Genomic DNA, 13,533 nt, shown 5'->3' with positions numbered 1-13,533 from the left:
GGAGGCTTTGTTGCGGAATAGAAAGCCGACTCTTGATTTTTCTTTTTCGATTGGAGATGTTTGATATGAGTCTGGAAGGAGAGTTTGCAGTCTAGCCAGACACCTAGGTACTTATAGATGTCCACATATTCTAGGTCGGAACCATCCAGGGTGGTGATGCTAGGCGGGCATGCGGGTGCAGGCAGCGATCGGTTGAAAAGCATGCATTTGGTTTTACTAGCGTTTAAGAGCAGTCGGAGGCCACGGAAGGAGTGTTGTATGGCATTGAAGCTTGTTTGGAGGTTAGATAGCACAGTGTCCAATGACGGGCCGAAAGTATATAGAATGGTGTCGTCTGCGTAGAGGTGGATCAGGGAATCGCCCGCAGCAAGAGCAACATCATTGATGTATACAGAGAAAAGAGTCGGCCCGAGAATTGAACCCTGTGGCACCCCCATAGAGACTGCCAGAGGACCGGACAGCATGCCCTCCGATTTGACACACTGAACTCTGTCTGCAAAGTAATTGGTGAACCAGGCAAGGCAGTCATCCGAAAAACCGAGGCTACTGAGTCTGCCGATAAGAATATGGTGATTGACAGAGTCGAAAGCCTTGGCAAGGTCGATGAAGACGGCTGCACAGTACTGTCTTTTATCGATGGCGGTTATGATATCGTTTAGTACCTTGAGTGTGGCTGAGGTGCACCCGTGACCGGCTCGGAAACCAGATTGCACAGATAGATTGTCAGATAGAATACTGAGGATCTCTGAAGGAAAGAGCTTGTAAGTGTAGGAAGGATTTTGAATATGGTTAGCATTCATTGTGGCTTTGTTTGACTATTAGGAGGTTTTTCTTTAAATAGTATTACATTTGACAGGAATATATGACATCTGTGGTGATTTAGGATTATTGTAAGGATTAAGATAGATTGATTAAGGAAATGTAAGGACTTTAGAGATGGCCACTTATAGACACGTTTTTTCTCAAATCAATGATTTTAGATAAAGTCAAACAGTGAGACGCTTAGTGGCGTTTGAGAGATAGGAGAGAAAGGGGTTCCTGTTTAAATCGGTAAATATATATATTTAAGAACATATATAAATAGCACACATACTTCTTAAACTAGATAAGACACTTGACAGAGAATTGGTACATGATTGATATGAATGGATGCCCAAGGGGAAATTGGACATACATGATAATGTCATAATATAAGAATAATTTACAAATTCTATCTAAATCATTATTTAGGGTATATAAGGTTGTTACCTGGGCAGAGCCAGGTATCAAAAGGGGGATGGGTAAGTTAGTGGCCTATTGGATAATAAACTAATAATAAAAAATAAAAATAAATGTTTAGCTAACAAATAGTCATAGAAGTTAAAGATATAATCAGATAAAACATATAAGAAACTGTTTGTTAACCAAGCCTGTATGTCCAGGATTTTATGCATTACAGGTGAACTACAGGTGAAGTCACTCAATCCAGTCCCAGAGGCTTGTTGGGGGGACCATACCAAGGACTCCTGGTGACAGATAGCTGAAAGAGCTACCCGGATTCATATCGCACGGCGGGAGGGTAAGACACACTGACACTGTCGAACAATAAACAGTGTTCGAGAGGAGAACTGGAATTAACAGAATTCCGGGGGCCATCTCTCGAATGAAGAAAATCCTTCCTGTCTTTTCACCCCTGTTTTTGTTCATAGAAGTGAAGGTGTGTCTGGCTCTTGCTAGTGATCTGTTCTCGGGGAGAGCTGTTCGTCTGAGCTGTCTTATCATGGGTGCCATATTCCTGATACAGCACGTCCTACTTGAGTATGCGGAGAGTGGTAATTTGACCCATGGTTTAGACAATGAGGATTTTGTTCCAAAACAAGCATAAGAGATCCCTAGATCTGGGTAGACAGGAAGTTAGAGTAGAGGTTGGGAAGGATCTCTCAATGGAGTTTTATGTAGACCAAATGGGGTCTCTAACTACATGGCAGTCTAGGACTCTGAGCCATTATGGCATATATCGGTGCAGGTTCCCATATTGATCATGGACACAGGTCATAGCTCATTTGGAGAGAGAGGGCTATATGAATTCACTCACCCAGTATGGAAGAAGGTAGAGTATAGTGAAGGTGAAAGTTTTTGATTGTAATCAGGAGAGAGGGATGTATTGCATAAAGATACGCCTAACCCTTTAAACAAAAATGAAGGAGGATATGACCAGGTCTTGGTCGACACCCTAGTATGGTTCTGGGTAGAGGAGTTTAGGCCGGTATGGTAAAGCTGTTCACGAAAGCAGGAATGCCAGATAATGACAGTTGTATTGATTGCACTATTTATATCCCCAGGTTCCCCTTAAATCAAGACTTCCTCCCTTTACAGTGACCGGAGGAGATTATTACCGTTTGGCCCGGTACAGTACTCTTGGGAAATTATGTCAGGGCGAGGTTTTACTGGCAGATTGGACAGGATTATGCTCCCTTGTACATTTGGGAATGCCTTTCACACTCATTCAATACCGAGACATGAAGTATAGCCAGATGGGAGAAAAGAGCTACTCCATCCGGGTCTCTTGATGACAAAGTATACATTGATAACATTGGGGTTCCACGGGGGTGCCAGATATGTTCAAAGCAAGAAATCAGATCCTAGCAGGATTAGAGTTAAGTATTTCCGGGTAGTCTACTCTCAATAAGAACGTGGACTGGATTAATTATATTTATGATAATCAACAGAGCTTTAACAAGTATACCAGAGATGCTATTAAAGGTTTTGCAGAACAGACTGAAGCAACCAGCCTGATGGCTTGGCAGAATAGAATTGCATTAGATATGTTATTGGCAGAAAAGGAGAAGTATGCGTGATTTTCGGAACCATTTTTGTGCTAACATCCCAAATAACACAGCTCCGGACGAATCAGTGCCCGAAGCCTCAGCTGGTTTGACCACCCAGGCTCATCGGTTGGCAGAAAACTCTGGGGTGGATACTTCTCTGACTAATTGGTTTGATAGTATGTTCGGAAAATGGAAAAAAAATATTATGATCACTGTATTATGGGCTACATTCACCTGATGTGACTGTTTTAGTTTTATGGGGCTGTTGTCTAATTCCCTGTGTACGAGGCCTTATTTCCAGGACTCTGGAGAAATCGATGATAATAGATGGTGAGGTACCAGTGGATACCAGGTTCTGACCCGTGGAGTGCTGAATGCATGTCTACAGAAGTGGACGAATCTGGATCCTTCATTTGCGGGGAATTTATATTTGATGAGACCATTTTTGATGTTTAGGGAGGTTAGGTTGTATCTTGTTTCATTATTATACTGTTTTTTTTATGAAGATTGTAAAGAAAATCCTGATAAGAAGAGTTATGATTCTGATGTTGGCCTAAAAACAGTCAGTGTGAATGCAAGTAGTGGGTTATGTTTAGGTGATGTTTTGATAACAAGTAGTGGGTTATGTTTAGGTGATGTTTTGATAACAAGTAGTGGGTTATGTTTAGGTGATGTTTTGATAACAAGTAGTGGGTTATGTTTAGGGGATGTTTTGATGACAATAAATATTTCTAATAAAAATAGTAGTATGCTTTTTAATATTTTAATATAACTACATGTGTGATTGGATGTATAATATTTAATCAAAGGGTGGATATGTTAAGGGAATTTTTTATCAATAATGACTAATTATGTATACATTTCAATCAGGACTGACTAATCAGAATATTATGTTACTGTATATGTACTAATCAGAATACTATTATGTTACTGTATATGTACTAATCAGAATACTATTATGTTACTGTATATGTACTAATCAGAATACTATTATGTTACTGTATATGTACTAATCAGAATACTATTATGTTACTGTATATGTACTAATCAGAATACTATTATGTTACTGTATATGTACTAATCAGAATACTATTATGTTGCTGTATATGTACTAATCAGAATACTATTATGTTACTGTATATGTACTAATCAGAATACTATTATGTTACTGTATATGTACTAATCAGAATACTATTATGTTACTGTATGTGTACTAATCAGAATACTATTATGTTACTGTATCTGTACTAATCAGAATACTATTATGTTACTGTATATGTACTAATCAGAATACTATTATGTTACTGTATATGTACTAATCAGAATACTATTATGTTACTGTATGTGTACTAATCAGAATACTATTATGATACTGTATATGTACTAATCAGAATACTATTATGTTACTGTATATGTACTAATCAGAATACTATTATGTTACTGTATATGTACTAATCAGAATACTATTATGTTACTGTATGTGTACTAATCAGAATACTATTATGTTACTGTATCTGTACTAATCAGAATACTATTATGATACTGTATATGTACTAATCAGAATACTATTATGTTACTGTATATGTACTAATCAGAATACTATTATGTTACTGTATATGTACTAATCAGAATACTATTATGTTACTGTATGTGTACTAATCAGAATACTATTATGTTACTGTATCTGTACTAATCAGAATACTATTATGTTACTGTATATGTACTAATCAGAATACTATTATGTTACTGTATATGTACTAATCAGAATACTATTATGTTACTGTATGTGTACTAATCAGAATACTATTATGTTACTGTATCTGTACTAATCAGAATACTATTATGTTACTGTATATGTACTAATCAGAATACTATTATGTTACTGTATGTGTACTAATCAGAATACTATTATGTTACTGTATGTGTACTAATCAGAATACTATTTTGTTACTGTATATGTATGAATTTTCTTTTTAATCCTAGTGCTGAATATAATGTGTGTAAATATAATCAAGAATTAGAACAATGACTGTCTGTTCTTGGTAGAAATGAATGAACTATATCGCCAGTCTGGCTAGAATGCTTATCTTCACAAGCATGTCCTTGGCTCGGTCGTATCTTAATAGGGTGAGACGATGTGAGACCCATACAGCCTTAGTACTAGAACGGAGATGGCACGGGTTGGTACTGAAACTAATGACCTCATTTTAAGTGTATAACCTGTGGTAAAATATGTAAGGAGCAGTACTATCGTGAATAAAATCTGCTGTTTGACTTTGAGACTGGGCTCTGTCCATTTTATACAAATAAGGGTCATACAAATCCTTATGAATTGACAGAGTGTTTAATTTTAATTGGGTATTAAAGAGAGGAATATAACTCCTGCAACATTTGGTCCTTCGAACCTGGATCTAAATATCCGTCCCTGCCATCTGGAGGTCGTACGCCGGAAAAATCGTGCACGAGCGGGTCTGGTCCCGTTATTTAAGACCTGGCCTCTGAATTGAGGGTAAAGACCAAGCCGGTGTACACCCCAGACCGACAGGGAAGGTGACTAGATCCAACGAACAGTGCTTTTCCGAGTCGGCGGCAGGTCAGTAGCCTTTATTCTCGAATTTGGGAGGAATTATTTGGGATATTTTTGATTGAATGTTCTAAAGGAATTTGGATTTAATCAATGATAGGTGCTTGAATATTCTGAACAAATACACTGGGTTTCTAATTTGCGTTTTAACCAAAATCGATAGGAAGGAAGAAACGGGACTCGTGGTAAGGTGCACTACCATACATAAACTAGAGCATAATAAATCCTGGTTTTGCAAGCCAGAAGGTTATTAAGGAGAGATATAGTACGCATTGGGGAATTAGGACTCTTGTTCCGTACAAATAGGATAGCCATTAATTCAAAAAACATACCTAAATAAAGTTTTAACCTGAGTAGTCTATCTGTAAATGGGAAGTAGTCTGACTATCAAGAAGTAGCAGATAGATATATTAAAACAGTGTATAAAGTGCTGATCCAATGAGGTGTGGTGGTAGACCCATGGATCCTAACAGTGTATAAAGTGCTGATCCAATGAGGTGTGGTGGTAGACCCATGGATCCTAACAGTGTATAAAGTGCTGATCCAATGAGGTTGTAGACCCATGAATCCTAACAGTGTATAAAGTGCTGATCCAATGAGGTTGTAGACATCTTAGTTCCAACATCTTTTTAGCTGCTGTCAAACCTGACATGAAAGGTATTTTCTGTAATGATAGTGGTGAATGATCATTAAGTGATAACAGTTTGGGGGAACAAGGTGTGATGACATCCACTACAGCAGATAAGACAGAGGGAACCTCTTTCCAAAACATGTCCCCTGGTCACTCCCAGTACATATGATTAAAGGAGCCCAAGGCACCTTGATTACATAGATCACACAGAGGAGAGGTTATGATTTTCATTAAATGTTTTCTAGATGGAAGGTATATGCACGAGATTACAATGTATCAGCTGGTGATTAGGATTGTTAGATGAACCCACTACGTTCCTGATGAACTCAACTGGTTGAGCCTGTTCAGCAGCTAGTTCCATGGACACAGTGATTTCAATGTCCTTCACCAAGGTCAGATGACTTTCAGTCAACAGTCACTTTGGTGTATCTTCACTCCGTAGCCCACATTCTAGTCTGTCTCTTATGATGTCATTTAGAACACCATTCAACTCACAGTGTTCTGATAGTTTCTTTACTGCAGCAGCAAACATTGGTACTGATTCTCCCTCTTCCTGATGTCTCCTGTGGAACCTGAACCTTTCAGCATTAACTAGTGGTTCTGGTGAAACATGTCCTTTAAGTATCTCCACAACATCCACATACGCCTTGTTACCTGTTGTCTGGATGTAACAGGCTGCCTAGTAAATTACATGTCTTTGGCCCCATTACACTAAAAACTGTAAGCACAGTGTTGTCATCATCAATGTAATTTACAAGAACAGAATATTCAAACCGTTCTGTATATGAGGTCCACTGCTCAATGGTTTCATTAAACTGTCCAATGTTTCCAACAATTCCAGCCATTTTTCATTTCTAAATAGGCTCATGATTGTCACTCACTTCAATATTGTCCTCAACCACATCAATATTTTCCTCAGTCACATGATCTTCATTCACTTCACTCATTGACGTTTCCTCCTCAAGTTCGCTCATTTAGCAGTTTTTATTTCCAAAGTTCGTCTTCACAGTTGAATAAATGTCCCTTCCTTTAATCAATATATATTCCTCCTTTTTTAACTTATTTGGGGTAGGGGGCAGTATTTTCACCTCCGGATGAAAAGCGTGCCCAGAGTAAACTGCCTGGAATATTTATGATGTAATTTTGTATTTCTGTTGACTCCAACATGGAGGAGAAATGTTGTTTATATCTGAGCGCCGTCTCAGATTATTGTATGGTTTGCTTTTTCCGTAAGTAAAAAAAAAAATCTGACACAGCGGTTGCATTAAAGAGAAGTATAATTCTCATAACACTTGTATCTTATATTAAAGTTTATGATGAATATTTCTGTAAATTGATGTGGCTCTCTGAAAAATCACTGAATGTTTTGGAAGCAAAACATTACTGAGCGTAAAGCGCCAATGTAAACTGAGATTTTTGGATATAAATATGCACCTTATCGAACAAAACATACATGTATTGTGTAACATGAAGTCCTATGAGTGTCATCTGATGAAGATCATCAAAGGTTAGTGATTCATTTGATCTCTATTTCTGCTTTTTGTGACTCCTCTCTTTGGCTGGAAAAATGGCTGTGTTTTTTGTGAGTAGGTGCTGACCTAACATAATCGCATGGTGTGCTTTCGTCGTAAAGCCTTTTTGAAATCGGACACTGTGTTGGAATTAACAACAAGTTTAGCTTTAAAATGGCGTATAATACTTGTATGGTTGAGGAATTTTAATTATGAGATTTCTGTTGTTTGAATTTGGCGCCCTGCACTTTCACTGGATGTTGGTCAGGTGGGACATTAGTCCCACATACCCTAGAGAGGTAATCAAGTTGTTTTCCAGATCTGGCATACGTCTCGGGTCCTTTTCCATGACAATGTTAAATCTCTCTCTTAGCTAGCTCAACTCTGCACTTGCCTCTGCTAGTAAATCACTGTGTTAACATTAGCCTAGACTGAACCACAGAAAATAACAGTTTTAAACAATTGTAAAAACCAACTTCTTCCAGACAGAATAGTTCCTGTAGATTCAGACTTATCACCAATCTGTTGTTATGTTTTGTGGGTTTCATAACCACGTCTGTATAACAATTCAATAATGATGAGACGGGAGACAGGAATCAGTTCAACCATTTATCTGGAACGTGATCATCTCAACACATACAAACCCCCATGATGCTCTGTGGCACAACCCCAATATACAACAATACATCAAAAAATTAATAAATGGAGACTAAACAAAACTTAAGAGGATTTAAATGTTTAGTTGTAGAAAGTAGGGCCATGGGACAGGGTCAGGAAGGTCAGTATGTTTGATACCTGGTTACAGAGGTGACATAACAAGCATAAGGTCCATTATAACACAGTGAAGTGGGGCCATGGGACAGGGTCAGAAAGGTCAGGATGTTTGATACCTGGTTACAGAGGTGACATAACAAGCATAAGGTTCATTATAACACAGTGAAGTAGAGGTGGGAGCTAAAAGCAGACATGGACAGTGAGACGTTGTGTGGAGGTCAGGGGTCAAACACTAGATCAGGACAGGTAGAAATGGCAAGGCTGGAAATAGACAGACACATTCTGATCATGGCTCAGACCTGACCTGAGACACCCAATCAGAAGATGCCATAACAAAGTCCTGACCTGAGACACCCAATCAGAAGATGTCATAACAAAGTCCTGACCTGAGACACCCAATCAGAAGATGTCATAACAAAGTCCTGACCTGAGACACCCAATCAGAAGATGCCATAACAAAGTAATGGCCTGAGACACCCAATCAGAAGATGCCATAACAAAGTCCTGGCCAGTAGGCTTTATGGGATTTCCTTTCATCAAAACCCAGAACATTTAAATGAGGCATCTGTCAATAAAAAGTTACTTTAGAGCTTTAGTTGTTGTGTCCAGTGTGTGTGTCACTGACAGAGGAACACTGATTCACCATCATCCCAAACCCAAAACCCTGGATAGAGGGGCTCAGTGAATGTGGAGGTGAATGTGTTCAGGTGGGTCAGTGTGTCAGAGGAGGCTCTATAGAAGGACAGAGTTCACGCTGGCCAGTCCAGATACACTCCTACTCTGTGGGGGCTGGAGGGGCAGACGTCTATGGTAGTGGGTTTATTATTGTGACAGGCAGAGTAACTGTTGTCAGAGCAGAACAGACCTCAAATCTCTCTGGGTGATCAGGATACGGCTGCTCCTCCGTCCTACATGTCACCTTTCTGTTCTCCTCAGACAGAGAGAGGTGGCTGTTTACTGTGTTTAGGTTCAGGGTGAGATCACAGACATCTGATGGATGAGAACAGAGAGAGCAGAGAACAGAAAGAGCGAGCAGAAAGAGAGAGAGCAGAGAGAACTCTGTTGCTATAGTGACCCTGCATCACAACACTCTGTTGCTATAGTAACCCTGCATCACAAAACTCTGTTGTACTAATTGTACAATTTGTTTAATTCATTTTCACATATTTAATTGTTTTGTATTTCATTTCATATTTGTTTCATGTTTCAACCAGTCGCAGGTGAACATCAACCTGACAGAGGAAACGTTAAATCAAATCCCTCCGAAGATGGTGCCTCTTCCTGTTCGGGCGGCGCTCGGCGGTCGTCTACTAGCTGATCCCCTTTTCTGTTTCATTTAGTTTAGTTGCACCTGTTTGTTGTTTGGGTTTTGGGCTGTTTAAACCCCGTCGGCCCGCTGGCTTTTCTGTTCATGTGGATTATTGTGGATTCCGTTTTTCCGGACAGTTCCGTCCTGTTTGTTGGGTTGCGCCCTTGTGTTTGGCCGTTACTCTGTTCTTGGAATAAAGATCCACGTTTTGAACTACCCTGCTCTCTGCCCCTGACTCCTCCACCCAGAAGATCCACGTTTTGAACTACCCTGCTCTCTGCCTGACTCCTCCACCCAGAAGATCCACGTTTTGAACTACCCTGCTCTCTGCGCCTGACTCCTCCACCCAGAAGATCCACGTTTTGAACCCTGCACTCTGCGCCTGACTCCTCCACCCAGAAGATCCACGTTTTGAACCCTGCTCTCTGCCTGACTCCTCCACCCAGAAGCCTTTACAATTACAAAATTGTTTTCATAATTAACAGGTTTTTTCTTGTTTCAAGTCTGTTTTATTATGAAAAGTACAATATATCCTTGTATACTTGTACAACTATGGAGCGTATGTCCATATATAATTATACAACTATGGAGTGTATGTCCAGATATAATTATACAACTATGGAGAGTATGTCCATATATAATTATACAACTATGGAGTGTATGTCCATATATAATTATACAACTATGGAGCGTATGTCCAGATATAATTATATAACTATGGAGCGTATGTCCATATATAATTATACAACTATGGAGCGTAGGTCCATATATAATTATACAACTATGGAGCGTAGGTCCATATATAATTATACAACTATGGAGCGTATGTCCATATATAATTATACAACTATGGAGCGTAGGTCCATATATAATTATATATAATTGTACAAATGATCACATTGGTATTTTAACGGTGTTATTGTAATAAGTCCTGGGTCAAGGTCCTCACAATTTTAGGAAGACGTGTGTGTGTGTGTGTGTGTGTGTTTGAGTGTGTGTCCAGTGTGTGTGTGTGTCCTGTGTGTGTGTTTGTGTCCTGTGTGAGTATGTGTCCTGTGTGTGTGTCCAGTGTGTGTTTGTCCAGTGTGTGTGTGTCCAGTGTGTGTGTGTGTCCAGTGTGTGTCTGTGTCCAGTGTGTGTCTGTGTCCAGTGTGCGTGTGTGTGTGTCCAGTGTGTGTGTCCAGTGTGTGTGTGTGTGTGTGTGTCCAGTGTGTGTGTGTGTCCAGTGTGTGTGTGTGTGTCCAGTGTGTGTGTGTCCTGTATGGAACCATCGTACGTCTGTTCTTGACCTCTCCTCTGTGAGTTCAGGGTATTTGAGATGGGAGTATCTAGAAAGGTACCTCTCCTCCGTGAGTTCAGGGTATTTGTGATGAGAGTATCTAGAAGGGTACCCCTCCTCTGTGAGTTCAGGGTATTTGTGATGAGAGTATCTAGAAGGGTACCTCTCCACTGTGAGTTCAGGGTATTTGAGATGGGACTATCTAGAAAGGTACCTCTCCTCCGTGAGTTCAGGGTATTTGAGATGGGAGTATCTAGAAGGGTACCTCTCCTCCGTGAGTTCAGGGTATTTGAGATGGGAGTATCTAGAAGGGTACCTCTCCTCCGTGAGTTCAGGGTATTTGAGATGGGAGTATGTAGAAGGGTACCTCTCCTCCGTGAGTTCAGGGTATTTGAGATGGGAGTGTCTAGAAGGGTACCTCTCCTCTGTGAGTTCAGGGTATTTGAGATGGGAGTATGTAGAAGGGTACCTCTCCTCCGTGAGTTCAGGGTATTTGAGATGGGAGTATCTAGAAGGGTACCTCTCCTCTGTGAGTTCAGGGTATTTGTGATGAGAGTATCTAGAAGGGTACCTCTCCTCCGTGAGTTCATCAGGGTATTTGTGATGGGAGTATGTAGAAGGGTACCTCTCCTCCGTGAGTTCAGGGTATTTGTGATGAGAGTATCTAGAAGGGTACCTCTCCTCCGTGAGTTCATCAGGGTATTTGTGATGGGAGTATCTAGAAGGGTACCTCTCCTCCGTGAGTTCAGGGTATTTGTGATGGGAGTATCTAGAAGGGTACCTCTCCTCTGTGAGTTCAGGGTATTTGAGATGGGAGAGAATTGATCTGGATCTTTCAAGTTAAAAGGCACTTTGTAACCTTTCTGTGGTTTGTCATGTCGACTAGGGGATCTTTGCTATAAAATATCTCAGTTGCTATTTTATTGTATTCATTTATACTTATACTATATGATATTATTTACACACTGAACTGATCTGAGGATCAAAGAGATGAAGCTCATATTATTAAAATATGTAGTTTAAGTATAACTCTGACTGGGGTAAACTCTCAGCATTTGGTTTATCCAGTGTGTGTCCAGTGTGTGTGTGTGTCCAGTGTGTGTGTGTGTGTGTGTCCAGTGTGTGTATGTGTGTGTGTGTGTGTGTGTTCAGTGTGTGTGCATGTGTGTGTCCAGCAGGTGTGTGGGTCCAGTGTGTGTGTGTGTGTGTGTCCAGTGTGTGTGTGTGTGTGTGTGTCAAGTGTGTGTCTGAGTCCAGTGTGAGTGTGTTTGGGTCCAGTGTGTGTCTGAGTCCAGCGTGAGTGTGTGTTGGTCTAATATGTGTGTGTGTTTGTCTAGTGTGTGTGTGTGTTTGTCCAGTGTGTGTGTGTGTGTGTGTGTGTGTGTGTGTGTGTGTGTGAATTCAGTCTGTTTGGGTGTGTCCAGTGTGTGTGTGTGTCCAGTGTGTGTGTTTGTCCAGTGTGTGTGTTTGTCCAGTGTGTGTGTGTCCAGGTTGTATGTGTGTGTCTGTGTCCAGTGTGTGTGTGTGTCCACTGTGTATGTGTGTGTGTGTGTCCCCAGTGTGTATGTGTGTGTGTCCAGTGTGTATGTGTGTGTCCAGTGTGTGTGTATGTGTGTGTCTGTGTCCAGTGTGAGTGTGTGTGACATGTTAGTCCAGTACGTGTGTGTGTCCAGTCTGTGTGTGTGTCCAGTGTGTATGTGTGTCCAGCGTGTGTGTGTTCACTGACAGAGGGACACTGAGTCGCCATCCCACAAAACCCTAAACAATGTGTGTGTGTGTGTGTATGTATGTGTCCAATGTTTGTGTGTGTGTATCACTGTTAACATGGTAATTATTTACAGGGACACTGAGGAGTCCAGTGTGTGTGTGTGTGTGTGTGTGTGTGTGTGTCATTGTGTGTGTGTGTGAGAAAGAGTCCAGTGTGTGTGTAAGTCCAGTGTGTGTCTGTGTCATTGTGTGTGTGTGTGTGAGAAAGAGTCTAGTGTGTGTGTGTGTCAGGTTATTATTGACAGAGACAGTGTGTGTGTGTTCAGTGTGTGTGTGTATCACAGGGACACTGAGGCACCATCACCCCAAAGCCTAAACCCTGGATAGAGGGGCTCAGTGAATGTGGAGGTGAATGTGTACAGGTGGGTCAGTGTGTCAGAGGAGGCTCTATAGAAGGACAGAGTTCCAGCTGGCCAGTCCAGATACACTCCTACTCTGTGGGAGCTGGAGGAGGGGACGTCTATGGTAGTGGGATTATTATTGTGACAGGCAATGTAACTGTTGTCAGAGCAGAACAGAGTCCAGGACTTGTCATTGTATCCAAGACAACCACCCCTTCCTCTCCTGTTGATTCCTTTATATGTCACTCCTATATCAGCCCCCCTTCTCCCTGTCCACACTTCCTCTCCCCTCCCACTCCACTCTACCTCCCAGTAACAGCGCCCAGTCAGACCCTCTCTACACAGCACCTGTCTACAGTCCTCAAATCTCTCTGGGTGATCAGGATACGGCTGCTTCTCTCTCCTACATGTCACCTTTCTGTTCTCCTCAGACAGAGAGAGGTGTCTGTTTACTGTGTTTAGGTCCAGTGTGAGATCACAGACATCTGATGGATGAAACCAGACACAATATTAGAAATCATCATCATTCA

At 40.9% G+C, this 13,533-nt stretch overlaps 3 protein-coding genes across 11 annotated transcripts in view; all 3 read right to left on the bottom strand.

The window, feature by feature from the left end:
* LOC118937839 (NLR family CARD domain-containing protein 3-like) overlaps nt 1-13,533 on the bottom strand; it is a 71,391-nt gene that overhangs the window by 40,840 nt on the left and 17,018 nt on the right. The gene's annotated exons all lie outside the window — the stretch shown is intronic.
* Nucleotides 8,130-12,642, bottom strand: LOC110518377 (uncharacterized). The gene is made up of 3 exons (XM_090194548.1): nt 12,622-12,642; nt 11,626-11,791; nt 8,130-11,466 (listed from the first exon to the last, which is right to left on the bottom strand). Exons 1-3 carry the CDS (start codon nt 12,640-12,642, stop codon nt 10,562-10,564), a joined length of 1,092 nt encoding a protein of 363 aa, XP_090050674.1. The 3' UTR covers nt 8,130-10,561.
* The window catches only part of LOC118937845 (stonustoxin subunit beta-like), a 33,231-nt gene continuing 32,042 nt past the window's right edge, over nt 12,345-13,533 (bottom strand). For 7 of the 9 annotated variants that reach the window (XM_090197836.1, XM_090197830.1, XM_090197834.1 and 4 more), the window contains one exon: nt 12,345-13,488. In XM_090197836.1, the coding sequence (XP_090053962.1) occupies nt 12,941-13,488 (548 nt within the window). In that variant the 3' untranslated portion in view covers nt 12,345-12,940. The remainder of the gene's footprint in view (nt 13,489-13,533) is intronic. The other 2 variants (XR_016486141.1, XR_016486142.1) reach the window with 2 other exon arrangements.

The sequence above is a fragment of the Oncorhynchus mykiss genome, chromosome 13 (genome assembly GCF_057628025.1).
Source record: "Oncorhynchus mykiss isolate SJ-2025 chromosome 13, ASM5762802v1, whole genome shotgun sequence".
NCBI classification, from domain to species: domain Eukaryota; kingdom Metazoa; phylum Chordata; class Actinopteri; order Salmoniformes; family Salmonidae; genus Oncorhynchus; species Oncorhynchus mykiss.
This window is presented reverse-complemented; position numbering and strand designations above follow the sequence as displayed.

Coding starts and splice junctions, on each gene's coding strand:
- LOC110518377 (XM_090194548.1), bottom strand. CDS start 12,642: ATGGCGACTCAGTGTCCCTCT. Junction 11,792..12,621: donor TGGCGACTCAGTGTCCCTCT/GTCAGTGAACAC, acceptor GATATTTTATAG/CAAAGATCCCCTAGTCGACA. Junction 11,467..11,625: donor CCTGAACTCACGGAGGAGAG/GTACCCTTCTAG, acceptor CACGGAGGAGAG/GTACCCTTCTAGATACTCTC.